This window comes from Jatropha curcas, chromosome 8, assembly GCF_041381405.1.
Source record: "Jatropha curcas cultivar XTBG-Jc1 chromosome 8, XTBG_Jcur_1.0, whole genome shotgun sequence".
Taxonomy (NCBI): domain Eukaryota; kingdom Viridiplantae; phylum Streptophyta; class Magnoliopsida; order Malpighiales; family Euphorbiaceae; genus Jatropha; species Jatropha curcas.
Genome location: NC_143158.1, coordinates 21,702,263 through 21,716,384, shown reverse-complemented (window position 1 = coordinate 21,716,384; position 14,122 = coordinate 21,702,263). Strand labels below are relative to the sequence as shown.

Here is a 14,122-nt window from a genome sequence, read left to right as displayed (position 1 = left end):
AATACTGCCATTGTAGGTATAATGTGCAACAGTGAGAATTTGGCTAAAAAATTATATATTTCTATTAAAAAAAACTCTTCAACTCTTAATGGATTGACTTAATGTATGAATGAGTATACACGTGAAATGTAAATAACTCTTTCGATTAACTTTTTTGCTTTTAAGCAAAGCTTAGAAATTAAAATTTTTACTTTCTTTGTTTTTTTATATAATTTTTATCTTCTGATTTCTTCCTAAACTTCCAAGTTAAAATATACTTTTTAGAACTTACTTATAGTGCAATAATGATTCTTTTTATTTTATTTATTTTGAGAAAAGTGAACATTTTGATTTCTTTTAATGAAAATGCAGATAATGAAAGAAGATCCCAGGATTTTGTATCTTTTTTTAGGGGGAAAGAACAAAAGGAAACCAGTAATAAAAAACAAACACTGCCATATTGGCAATCAGTAACCGATTACAACAGATATTAGAATATTTACATGTAAGCAAAAACAAATATGAAGAAATCAACTTTTTTCTCTTAGCTCTGCAATGGGCACAAAAATAACAGAATCCTGATGTGATTTGTTTCTATTTGATTTCTTTGGTTTATCATTTTGCAATGTCAGCAATGTCTGCTTCATATTCAATAGCCTAACTTTAGCTCTACAGAGTCTCTCCATTTCAGCCTCTGCCTCTTCAGATTCCGACCTCCAAACAGAGTGTACCCTCTTCTTCCCTCTCTTTGTTTTTGATTTTAAAAGCTTCTTCAAGCTTACATCATCGCTGTACTCGACACCAATCTGAATATGATGATAACAGATAAGAGGAAGAAAGAAAGTTTTTTTAACGAGTTTAATGTCGCAATTAGGAAAAGTTTTACAAATAATGCTTCTACATAAAACTGTTGAATAAAAATCAGCTTACAAACCAAATGCTCATACCAAAACCAGGAGTAAATTATAGCTATAGAAGTAAAATAAATTTAACATACAATTAATTAATAAATTATGTTTTAAGCATATGTTTAATAAAATAAGTATTCATGGAAGTTAAAAGAAAAAAGAGTGAAGGCCTTGCTGTTTTAGGTGTATTGAGTAACATGCATCCGACATGCAAACCCAATTAACTGTATATGGTAGGAGTAGGTAATTTGAACAGCAATCAAATTTTAAATCTCAAATTTTCAATTCTTTCCATTGAAGCACAAGGCATTAGAAAAGCAAATGGTACTTCCGTTAATAACAAATTCAAAAGAGGTGGTCTCTGTGTGTGCATGTGTTTTTGTTTCCTCATGCAGACATGGTGCTAATAAATGGGCATACAGAAAGACTACAAGGCAGAGCTCTTTGGCCAGAAGGGAAAGATAAAGGCAGAAAATCTCACAGTATTTCAAAAAGGTGCCATATAAAGAAAACAACTTTGAGCCAGCAAATACCTCATTGCTTCTAGAAAGTGATCCAATGGAAGCTCTTGTCAGTTCATTTTTCTTCAGACTGCTGCTTATCAGCTTTGTTTCCTTCCCGTGGAGGACATGTTTTAAATTCTTCGAGGTGCATATCAGGGTTTCCGTTGAGATATTCTTTAAATCCTCAAGACCAGCAGATTCGTCCTCCATACCATCCAATCTGGGTTCCCGGGGTATTTTAGGATTAGAATGTTCTTTGAACCTCTCTCCCTGCAAGATAACGAAGAAGCTTAAACATAATGCAAGATTCACTAATTTCAGTACAACCGATAAATTCAAAATTAGGTAAAAACAAGTAGAGCAAATATAATATTCATTCATCACAACTAGAGAATAGTTTGTCTTATACTAATATTTACAACTTAAAATACTCGAATAAAAGAAAATGGATAGCAAAAGTAAAAATAAAAGGTAGCCATGAACTCTAAGCAATATGTAGTAACAAATGGTAACATTTGTATTTAATGAATGTAGCAACAGCTTACCTTCCTGGTTTTTAGAGCCAAATATCGTGCATTCTTAAACCATTTGCTGACCTGAAATTGCAGTTCAGAATGTCAAAGGTGGACTGCGGAGAATACAGAGACATGTACTGAAAAACTTTGAGTTGGAATCAAGTCCACAACACATTAGGATTGCCCTTTGTTTTCCTCATGTGCCAAGGGACACAGTTTGAGGGGGAATAACATTTTTTATTGGATTATAACTTCAGCATTTTATTTCACTGTTTAAGGCATCATTCTGGTAAGTGTATAGATTTGATTGGTTAAATTCTTAGACATAGATTTGATAGGTTAAGGTCATACCTTCCCAGGATCAAGACCCAATTCTTTTGAAAGGTTTTCCTTGACAGTTTTAGAGGGAAGTTCATTCTCTTGAAAAACCTGGCGAAGTTTCTGACAATGCACATAAAAAGGAAAGAATGAGCTCTGACCCAAATTTTTTATTTGGCAAAAATTCAGAAACAAGTAGCCAAACAAGATGTTTGGGAGCACCATAACACTCTACCTCAACTGCAGAGGTCGGGATTCTGAAACATGGCCTTCTAACTTGTGCGTCTCGGGCAAGTTTCCCTGTCACTTCATTGGTTTTGACTTTTTTACTTTTTTTCTCACTTTCATACAGTGTCATAAGTGTGCTGGCTGCATCCGATTCCTTTTCTCTCCGCTTTCTTTTGCCAGGACCCCAGTCTTCATCTTCACTAAATTGTTCATATGCTGGAGCATCCTTTCCAAACATCTCCTATTAGGAGAAAAATCATGAGATTAGAAAAAGGAGTCTGAATTGCCAATGAATAGATTGCTACAAAAATAAAATATAGAAGTATCCATCATTAGTTTCCATGACAAAATTCAAAAAGTTGAATTGATACGTTCTGGAACTTCTTTTACTGTAAAACCATTCAATCATGAAAGGTGGGCTTGAGAGCTACGTCATGACTAAACAATAAAAACTTAAGCTTCAATATACATAAGAGCACCCAGTTGTAGATACCTGCAGTTTGTTATACCCTTGGTAGTGAAGATGAAGAGGATGTTAATTGGACCAAAATCAATATAGTATATGGCAACAAGTGATGAACAGTGAAGAAACAACATGCACAGAAGAATAGCATAACAGTAATGAGAACAATGAAATGCATGTGCAGAAATGAAAGGTGGGCTTGTGAGCTACTTCATGACAATACAATAAGAACTTAAGCTTCAATATAAATAACAGCACTCAGTTATAGATACCTGCAGTCTGTTATACCCTAATGAGAATATGAAATGCATGTGCAGAAATACAAAGATAGATTGGATGCGAATGATTGCTTGTGTCAGATACGTTCATTGTGGATCACCACATGCATTGGCAAAGTTGAAAAATTGAAATTGTCGGATAAAGGAAAGTAATGGGCAGACCTTGGATGACATGGAGACTAGTGAAAAAAAAAAAAAAAAAAAAAAAAGACCATAGATCTTTGAAAAGATCTAGCTGTAAGCAAGATGGAATAAGGTAATGAAATCCATATAGCTTAGTTTGACCATTTCCAGAATTACTAATTGGTTAAGTACAAATAACAACACCAAATTATCCTTTTTAACATGCCATAAGAAAAGCATAGAGACCAAAATGTTTACATGGGTACGTCTGGACTCTTCCATCAACTGTGCGTCTTTCAGTTTTACAGAAAATCGGCCAAATAAATGTTTGGTTTCAAGAATTTGAGTACTCACATCATATAACTTCTTATAGTCAACTGCTCTTCGCTGTCTACGGCCAGACATAATTTCCCCGTCACTGGTTTCATCAGAATCTAAACTGCTATAAATAGATTGATTTCTAAAATCTGTGTTATCTATCTCCCACTTCCTGGATCCTGAAAAAACTTCACCATCTGAAGACCAACCCAAGCTGGTTGCACTGCTAGAATCATCACAGGCATCATTATCAGTGCCCGCTCCACTGATGCTGTTCTCCCTTCTTTCAGGGTCATAGTCATCATCTTCAGAATCATCCGAAGGCCATTCTTCTTCCGGATTTAGCAATGTACTTCCACCATCAGGAAAAGTTGCTTCTTTGAAAATATCCTATTTCAAGAAAAAAGACTACCATTATTTCGGGGAATAAAGATATTAAGTCTTTTTTCCTTTACATCATAGTTTTTCAGAAAGAAAAGTTCTAGAAGATTAACGATAACCTGCCAACAGCTATTCACTGGGAATTGGGTCCCTAGATGTGCATTCATGCTTTCAATAATTTCCATCCTACATTCACAAAATTTGCAATACCATCCCTGATCTCCTGGTGGTACTGAAAATATCAAATAAATCAAGAGTCTTAAGAAGATGCCATTTGTTTCACATCTCAGAAGAACAAATTCTAAAGAAAACAACTTACTGTTTTCAGTGTCCAGCGGAGGATCAAGGCATCTTTGGTGGAAGGCACAGTTACATGTCCCATCACAAAGTACAATATCGTTATCTGGGAAAACTTCATTGGATTTGCACTTTGCACAGAATATCTAGATATGAAAAAGTACAATGGAAATATTAATATACATGTGTTATCAAGCAAACAAGATCCTTGTATCTGTATACAAGTTGGCCCTTTATGGCTTTATGCCCTGACATTTGAGAAGTTAGAAAGTCTAAAATTTGATGATGCCATGATGAACATCATCTATGCTGTCAGATTTAAAATAATTACACTTTAAATTCGCCTAAAAAATAACTTTATTGTCCTCGTGCAAAAATAACTTCATCATCCTCGTGCTTTGGAACCAATTTCATGACCTAGTTATTGAGTGGCAGCTCTTCAAGCTTGTCAAAAGTGAGAAGATATCAGTTAGTGAAGGCAACCCCAGTTATCCGTCTCTGTTGAAATTGTAATGATGCTTGAATTCTTTAAGCTTCTATGTTTTTATTGAAAGCAATTCTTCTTTAGGGTTATATATTCCGATAACTAATACTAGTCATGGATGCTTACATGTTCATGGGAAACAGATCCATCTGGTGCAATAACTGAGTCTTCAATACACCCTACTGTACTAAGCGAATCAAGCTGGTGAATTATGTCGCGAATTCCAAGCTTACACTTCAAAATCTGCTTCTTTGCTCTTACAAGTTCCTTTTCTGGCCTGATCTTCTCTCGACTGTGTTAAAATTAAGGAATAAGTCAATAATGTCAAAGTAAGCTTTTTTCCATAAGAAATTTCCATCGAACTTCCATTCCCTGGCACTTTTATGTTCATTTTTCCGTCATTTATGAGCTCCTAAGGTTCAATTAGTTCACAGATTAAAACACCATGTATTTGAAGTAGATATTTAATTGATAGTTCATCTAAATGCATACTATGTACAATTTTGAGTAACACAGAATCTCCTAGAGTAGGTGCAATAGAAACACTTCATAGTTTTAAAGCAGATAAAATTCAAACAAAAAGTTGTTCAAAATACATGGTCAAAGGACATCAAAAAATGGTCAATCTTTCTAAATGTTTTAAATACCAATTTCTTATTATATGTCCTCATTAACCCTTAGTTCAACCATAAATCAGCAAAAAATTTTCAGTTGTACAGAGGCACAATATGTTGGTAAAGTCAAAGGGCAACAAAAACCAGAATAAGCAGAATAAGACACAACAGGTCCTTTAAACATGATTGTCCACATAAAACTTCTGCCCTCATTTTTATTATTTTTACTAAGGATTAATATTTAAGATAAAGCATGGATTGCTATATTATCTCAAAATATCTGACTGCTGCACTTAAATACCGTTTCCATCCTCTTTCTCCAGAATCTTGTATTATTTGATTACCATCTCCATTACTAACATTTAGCAACAGTTTTCAATGTTATATTGCATGCTACATTGTGGTTCACAAATCCTTCACAGCATAACTTGAAAATCTTGATAATACGGTACTTTGAGAGGTACCTTCTCTGCTAAAAGCATTATAAATCCTCAATGTACTGCCTCTTGAAAACATGAACAGAAACATACTGCTAGTATGATTCCGATTTAGACCAGAACATCTTTATAGTATTTCAAATAGCTTTAAATTTGGTAGCATGGTTAAAGAACATATTCTCCTAATATTCTGTGTAAAAAGAACAAGGAGAGCGGGAATTAGAGTTCTCTAGATTAACCACTTCACTAAAACAAGATTTAAGAAACTGCAAGTATCAAAATAGCGATAGTTTAAGCCAGTCATATGCAACATTTTCTTTTAACTTAACTTTAAACAGAATACTTAAATCAAATGTTTCTTACTGCAATTGTTGTTATCAAAAACACACTTTCCAGGAATTTCAAGAAATCAAAGGCTTTAGTAAGAAGGTCTTCCATTTTCTTCAAATGGAATTATGTGTTCAAAAGTTCCATACCTCTGACCCTTCCAGCCTTCACCAGAATAAGCATCTATAAGATTCTGTTCCAGCTTCATTTTAATCAGCAGGTACCTTGCTCTCCTCTGCAAGCGTGATGGTTCATCTTGCTCCACCTTTCCCTTTTGTCTCCTCTTACTCTTCGTTTTCTTAAGCTTTTTAATGGTGACATCTCGGTTGGGTTTTTTCCCATTCTTAGAAGCAATAGCTGTTGAATGTTTCCCTCGTGACTCTGAAGAAGCCATCTTCTTTGGGGACTTCTTGTCACGAGCTTTTTTCAAGATTTTTTTACTAATCCTTTTTTTACTTGTAGAATCACTCCTAACCCCCTTGCTCAAAGCGTCAATGTGTGTCCTCTTCACCAAATTTGCACCAATTGATTTTATTTTAGATTTAGATTGTTGTCTATGTTTTTTGCAAGGAGATGATGCACCATCTTTTTTTATCTTTAGTGATGCAATTAGCATAGAACCATTATTTGTCTTTGACAATAAAGATCTGCCAGATTCTTTAAGTGTGGCTTCCTTTTCAGCACCCCGCATATTGATCTGTGAGGTGTGAAATTTAAATGTGAACAAAAAAATTAGAATGCACATCAAACTAAATACATTCAACCACTTACAAGCAAGAAACAAACTCAACATTCTCAAACAAATAAAAGATTAAAAATAAAAAGCATAATTCAAGATTAGCAATTTTTTAGCTTTGGTTCCAACCCCAGCCAATGCAAAATAAATTTTGCATAAATCAACTTTCAGAAAAGTTAAGGAATTTGGACCTGCATTTAAAATTCAAAAGAAAATTTGTTCATTAGCGTACAAAATTTAAGAGTGAAGTCCTACATCACTAAAATGCAAAGAGAGATTTCTTTGATTCTAAACCCACAAGCGGCTACAAAAGCAAACAATAAATATGCATATCTGAATTGAACAAATAACAAATAGAAAATTGCTTCAATTAGGAAGAAAGGAGGGAATTATTTCCAGTGGAGAAAAAAAAAATGAACAAATTGAGAAAGAAAAAACCGTGATTATAAGTTAAAGAAAAATGAAAAGAATCTAAAATGCAATGAATTTACTCTTCAAGAATCATTTGAAACCCATGAAAATTCATGAAAGAATTTATTCAATAAAGACAAAAAGTAATTACTGAAAGTTCAATGTCAATATGGGAAAGTTCAATTGAAACAAGAAAAGCTTGATTAGCCATGATCACAGGAAAAACTACTAAGAAGTAATCCAAAACATGCGAATAAAGGATCAAACTTTATGATCGCAAACCGCAATTCCACAAGCAGGCGGCTATTACAAACCCAAAGGCCTTAAAATAAACATTAAAACGAAAGCGAACAAAAAAGATATGAAGCAAAACAAATCAAAGATTGAGCTCAAACTCAATAAAATCAAAATATCAAAGAAAAGGGTACCTGAGAAATGAGAGAAAGAGACTGAGAAGATCTTGAAATTGAAGAGTTGTGTAGCTGCACTATGAAATGCTCCGTCGATGGTGTATAGTATATGTATGTATATGTATGTATACGTATAGGTGATTTTTTTGGGGTTAAAAAATGGCTCCAAATTTTTGAAATTGAAGTAGTACTAAAGACGACGAAGAAGAAGAAGAAGAAGAAGAAGATTGAATGATTTGACAAAAGGCTGTGGCTGTTTTCGAAGCGCCACCCAACGGTTTTGCTGCTCGTAATTCGTAAATCATAATGGGAATAATTTGCCCGATAATTTTTTTAAAAAAGAAAAAATATGCCCGATAATATTAATTCATCATTAATTAAAAGTAATTTAAACTTTGAACTCTTTTTAAATTAGTTTCTCCGCTATTATTATTTAAATATAAATATTTCAAAATTTTTATTTCTTTTGCAGAAAAGATCCAGTATGATGGAATGGCACTGTGATTGTGCATACAATTTTCTTTTCAAGTGAAGAAAAAAACAAATCATTGTGCATACACTCGATGAGATAGTAATAAAGAATAGGATAGTAGAGCAACATACGGAATAACAAAATCCATCCTTGAGTTATAGACAAATTATTACACGCATACCAAAGTGTAATTTAATATTAAATATATATATGATTTGGTAATAGGTCCAGTTTTATATGAAAAATATCAAATAATGTGTGGTTAATATGATATTTGGAATAATATTTTTCATATTTTTCATTTATCCAATAAGTACTCAATCGATTTAATTTTATAAGTTCAAGTGTTCGATAGAATAATTTTTGCAAATTAAAGTATTAAATAAGTATAGTTTTATAAGTTAAAATGTTCAATAGGTCAAAGTAAAAGTTGAAAGTGTCACAGAATTTTTCATATATAGTACAAGAGTAAATTTATGTATTAAGCCAAAAACTTTTATTTCCAAAAACTAATTATAATGCCTCTAAATTATGATTTTATCAACATTTTGATCTTTCCATCCAAAAGAAATGGACTTGATATATTGTTTCAGCCTGAACTTTATATTTTGATACAATTTTATTCCAATTTCACCTTTATGTCGACTTTACTCTGAACTTTAACATTTTACTGCAATTTCACTGTAATTTGATCCTTATACTAATTTCACCATGAACTTTGACTTTTTTTGTTACAATAGCACCCTAAATCATAATTAACACTTAAATTGTAAATAAAGAATAGGTACACTCTTGACGGACTTGGATTTTTTATACATTTGTATGAGTGATGGAGTTTGGATTAATAATATGCACAATCTCTATTATTACTTTTAATATTTTAAATTGTTTCTTTAATTGATAAATAAATAATATAACTATGCACTAGGGCCCAGGTAAGCTTAAGGCCTCCGAGGCCCATAGTAAACCTGAATCACTAAAATTTCACTTTCTCAATATAAATTTCAAACATTCAGCCCATATAACTATGCAAAACAAGTCTCGTAATTATATTATATCTCGGCCTAAATTTAACATCTTAAACATTTCAAGATCAGGCCCAATTTACAATATATCTCTTTTATGATATGAGCTCATAGAATTATTTCTTCTATATTAATACAAGACTAAAAGTTTATAAATTCTACAATTGCGGAGTTCACAAGCAGATAGATTCTTGTACATATGACTACATAATTTAAATAATTGCTAACTCTAAAATTTATTTTCTAGCTCTGCGAGGAAAGAGACAGAGCTTTAACTGGGTTTAGAAGAATCTACTTCCTGAAAGGTTAAACAGAAGACATGTGAGTTTATTAATGAATAATAGTTATTGCACAACACATGCATTCACACAAACGTGCAAATGTTTCAATCTAGTCATCCGACTAGTTATATGCTCACGCAGACAACCACACAAATGACATCACAACAACACTCACAATTATTAACATCTTCACATAATCACATCACATGGAAATTAGTCAGTGGCGTCATCGAAACTCCCAATGAGCCGTCCTCCCTCATGGCTCATCCTCTCATAACGTGTGCACCAGGGAACCGATCCCCATATATAGCCGACCGATCTAATCCTCACTTGATCAGCCCTCTCATTGTTTTTCTATTCTTTCTTTCTTTTTCATACCAACAGGAGGCCACCCTGTGGTTTATCCATATTATCCATATCATATCATCAGGTGCACACGGGGGCGCCGATCTTCCATATGGCCAACGGTCTCGTAGACTGCCCTCACAAACCCATGGTGACCCACTTCATCCCAACTCCACACAAACAATGCATTACCATTATCACATCACAATTAATCAAACACTTCAATTAAATACAAGCATAACAAACAACTAAAGATCATGATGCAAGTACACAATTAGACATTTACATTCAATTATAATTAAGTAAATGTGAATACTCAAATTTTGAGGTTCAAAAGGTCTGTTTTTCCGGACTACAAACAATCCAGCCGGACCGGAGGCCGTTCGGAAAGTTCACCGAAAGTATGCCAATATGGTACTTGAAACGTCCGGAAAATTACGAGGATCGCAGAACTGGCCCCGGAATATTTTCTTGGAGGTACGGAACTCCCGAAAAAGCCTTCGGAACGAAAAACTAGAAAGTGGACAAGCCACGGCGGCGGCGGCAGAGGCCACTGGACACGGCGGCAGAGGCCACCGGCCAGGGCGGCGGCGGCCGCCGGCTAGGGCGACGCAGGCCGCCGGCCAGGGAGGTGGCTGCCGCCCTCTACGGCGACATCTGCAGCCCTCCGCGGCGGCAGCTGCCGCCCTCCAGCCCGGGTTTTCCCTATAAATACACCCCGAATCGACAGTTTTACTCACTCAGTCTGTGTTGACGGACGCTCTCTTCTCCCCTACGCTCCTTGCGGTTCTTTTACTGCTTTTCTGCATTTAGTGTAGGCTTTTATTACTCTGCTGTTGTGATATTTGGCCACTTAAAATAAATTAATTTTAATTAATATTCCCCAAACGAGGAGCTTAATCCGGAGTTTTCAAGCTGAAGCTAAGAAGCGGTCGCCGATTAACTCAGGTAATAACGAAACTCTGCCTATTTAATTTCAGCATTTCATGCATATTCTTCTTCTACTCCAATTCTGAATTAAACTGTTGCATAAATGCATTCACGTCATCAATTTGGCAAATAAACTGCCTTAATTAAATATGATTAAGCTTAAATTCCCGGTTAATTAATAATCGTGGTATTAAAGCCTAAATCCGACAATATTGACTAAAGTATCTAGTCGATTAATGACTATGGTATAATCGCCTTTTATTTCGAACAGTCCGGCTTAAGTCCAATTAATCAATAATTGTGGCTAAATAGCCTTAATTAAACACGTTTTTTGGCAATAAATTCCCTATATTGCAATTCAATTGATCACTTTTGGCAAACAAATTGCCTATAAGTAGATTAATCATTTTTAGCGACAAATCGCTTAAATTGAAGCTTTGGCAAAATGCCTTGAATTAATCAATCTTTTGGCTAAAAGCCTTAAATCACTCATTTAGGCGACAATCGCCCAATCAACACTTTTGGCTAACAAATTGCCTAAATCAACTCATTTTGGCTAAAAGCCTTCAAATAATCAATTTTGGCAACAATCGCCTAAATCACATCAATTTTTGGCAACAAATTGCCTAAATCAATCTTTTTGGCTAAAAGCCTTAAATCAACATTTTTGGCAACAAACGCCTAATCAAATCAATCAATTCTTTGGCAAAATACCTAAACAAAATGCACGAAGCATACACACACTCATGCATTAAGCATACCCATTCAAAGCCCTTTAAAAAAGGCCTATCGAACTACGTCGACTTTGATCTTCCATTCAAACGGAAGTACGTAGGCACGTTCGGGATTTAACCCCGCGCAGCAAGTCGAAATCACTTAAACATTTCATTGGTCCAATTACATCATTTACCCTGCAAAGCATTCATTCATCGATTAGTTCATCAGCATGACATAGTCTCGGGATCCACTTCGGGTTCGAAGATGGTGCCTTAAACATTGGGATAATTAATCTAGTAATTAGGTTAATTAAAATTGGAGTCAACTTAGGGTTTTTTCCTAGTTTACCCTAAAATAATTAAACAAGGTGGCGACTCACACATTCACGTGCATTTCTGCCCTTAGTCATATGCATTATATGCCTATTTTCGGGGGAGGGGTTCACAGTTTGGCGACTTCACTGGGGAATTATGTAATGGTTTTACATAAAGTGGACTACAATTGTTGTGTAAACTAACCTGTCCTTCTTTAGGGTATTATTTTACTATGCTTTGTTTTGCAGGGTACCCCAACAAAGATTAAGTATTCTTTCTTTAAGAATGCTTAATAAGGAGAATTTGGACCTAATTGAAATTTACTTTAAATCATTTAAATTTGTTTATTTATTTGCACGAATTGAGAATCTTTTTCTCCATTGCATAAAAAAACGAATTTCAAATGAATTTCTTCTCTTCTCTTTGGCAGCCAAAGCGTCCTCCCTGTTATCGCAAACCATCCCTAATCCTTTTGGGGGTGGCCCATGAGTATGCGTACTATTGGACCCACGCGAAACTCTTTGTTTCACATGTGGTTAGGTATATCCTTACTCAAGGTTCAAGGGTCCCTTAATGAGCCAATTCTCTATTTGTGTCATAGCCTATAGAACCTATCCTTTAAGGGTTGTATACACCCAATGATGCGATCCATATCATTAAGACGAATTATGACGTGATGTTGTGCGCATTCATGACATATCATCACATTAAAAAGAACATAAAATATTCTTTTTAGTCATGCACAATTGGACAAAGGAGTCGATCTACCTCACATTCAGCTACCCTGATACACGAACCACTATATCCTAATCCGATTACCCTTATACTTACAGGTACCCACTGTTCGAGTGCCTATCCAAGTTCCAGTCACACCTACAGTGCTATCACCAACCTCACCAGCTTCACCAGCTTCACCAACTTCACCTGTAATCCAAATGGCATCACTTGCTGACATCCAAAATCTCATAGAGCAACTGGAAGCCAGAATGGAGGCTAGGATGAATGAGGCATTAGCTGCCCAGAGAACTGCCCTAATAGCTGAACTAGGTAGTGGTAATGGAAATGGGGCTTCAGCTGGAGGAAGTGATCCTGCAGCCTCCAATCAGGGACCTGGTGCTGCACCGACGTCCTCAAACCTTAACCTGGATGACATGCCCTCTAGAACTGCTTCTGAGCTGGAAGCTCAGAAAATGAAAGAAAAGCTGAAATTGTTGGAAAGGTCTATTACTGCCCTTAAGACACACAAGGAAGTGGTGGACATGGACTCCTTGTCCTTGTTCCTCGAAGCAAGACTACCAACAAAGTTCAAAATTCCCAACATGGACAAGTTTGACGGAACCACTTGTCCCAAAACGGACCTGAAAATGTATGTGGGTGCCCTAAACCCGTTCGGACTGAACAGCGAGCTCCTTGCTCAGTTATTTCAACAATCACTCACCGGTGCTGCTTTGAGGTGGTTTGTCAGCCTGGATCGGTCTAAAATGAAGACCTGGGAAGACATGTGCAATGCATTTAACACGCAGTACCACTATAATATAGAAGTGGATGTTACTCGGAGAGAACTGGAAACCACCAAACAAAAGAACAACGAACCTTTTTCCTTGTTCCTTACGAGGTGGAGGGCCAAGGCCGCCCAAATTATCAATCGGCCTTCAGAACAAGAACAGGTAGATATAATCATCAAAAATCTGCTGCCTGTCTACCAACAACAACTGCAAACTCAATACCTACCAACGTTTCAGTCACTCATTGCTACTACAACTAAGGTAGAGGATTTAATCCAAATGGGTCAACTGAAAGAAGACTCAGGTACCTCAAAGTATAAGAAGCCTAGCCAAGCTGGCAAAGTTAACGAAGTGGCAAGTATCACCCTCACGAATCCTTTACGTGTGGGGAATATGAGAAATGGCAGCCAGTCGAGGAGGACTTACACTGATCACGGGATGCCAATCCTTTTTGTATTCCGAGAGGCTGTCAAGGCAAATTACATTAAGCCTTTGGAAGCAAAGCCACCACCCAACCCATTGCCGAGGAACTATAGGGCTGATGAATACTGTGAGTACCATCAGGGTAACGGGCACAAGACTGAAGCATGCTGGACGCTTAAGAACCACATCCAAGACCTGGTGGATAACGGTTCAATCATTCCAAGGAATAAGCCAAACATTAGCACTAATCCCTTACCAAATCATGGGATAAATGCTATTGTTTCTGACCAGGAATTGATCGATCCTTTCGAGCTATTCTTAGAAATGAATGAAATCTGTGTCCTGGATCTAAATGACCTAACTGAAGAGGTCGATGCTAT

General features: G+C 35.8%; 1 protein-coding gene across 1 annotated transcript; it reads right to left on the bottom strand.

The window, feature by feature from the left end:
* Nucleotides 1–418: 418 nt before the first annotated feature.
* Nucleotides 419–7,883, bottom strand: PRHA (pathogenesis related homeodomain protein A). The gene is made up of 11 exons (XM_012213076.4): nucleotides 7,749–7,883; nucleotides 6,323–6,870; nucleotides 4,922–5,087; nucleotides 4,334–4,457; nucleotides 4,134–4,246; nucleotides 3,670–4,023; nucleotides 2,459–2,692; nucleotides 2,257–2,346; nucleotides 1,936–1,986; nucleotides 1,421–1,660; nucleotides 419–785 (listed from the first exon to the last, which is right to left on the bottom strand). The coding sequence occupies exons 2-11, from the start codon at nucleotides 6,862–6,864 to the stop codon at nucleotides 510–512; spliced, it is 2,190 nt and encodes a 729-aa protein (XP_012068466.1). The 5' UTR covers nucleotides 6,865–6,870; nucleotides 7,749–7,883; the 3' UTR covers nucleotides 419–509.
* Nucleotides 7,884–14,122: the final 6,239 nt, after the last annotated feature.

Excerpts from the sequence above, each read along its gene's own strand:
- PRHA (XM_012213076.4), bottom strand. The coding sequence starts at position 6,864 with ATGCGGGGTGCTGAAAAGGAAGCCACACTTAAAGAATCTGGCAGATCT. Across the intron at positions 4,024-4,133 it reads CAGTGAATAGCTGTTGGCAG|GATATTTTCAAAGAAGCAAC; the intron begins GTTATCGTTAAT and ends TTCTTGAAATAG. Across the intron at positions 2,347-2,458 it reads TCCCGACCTCTGCAGTTGAG|AAACTTCGCCAGGTTTTTCA; the intron begins GTAGAGTGTTAT and ends GTGCATTGTCAG.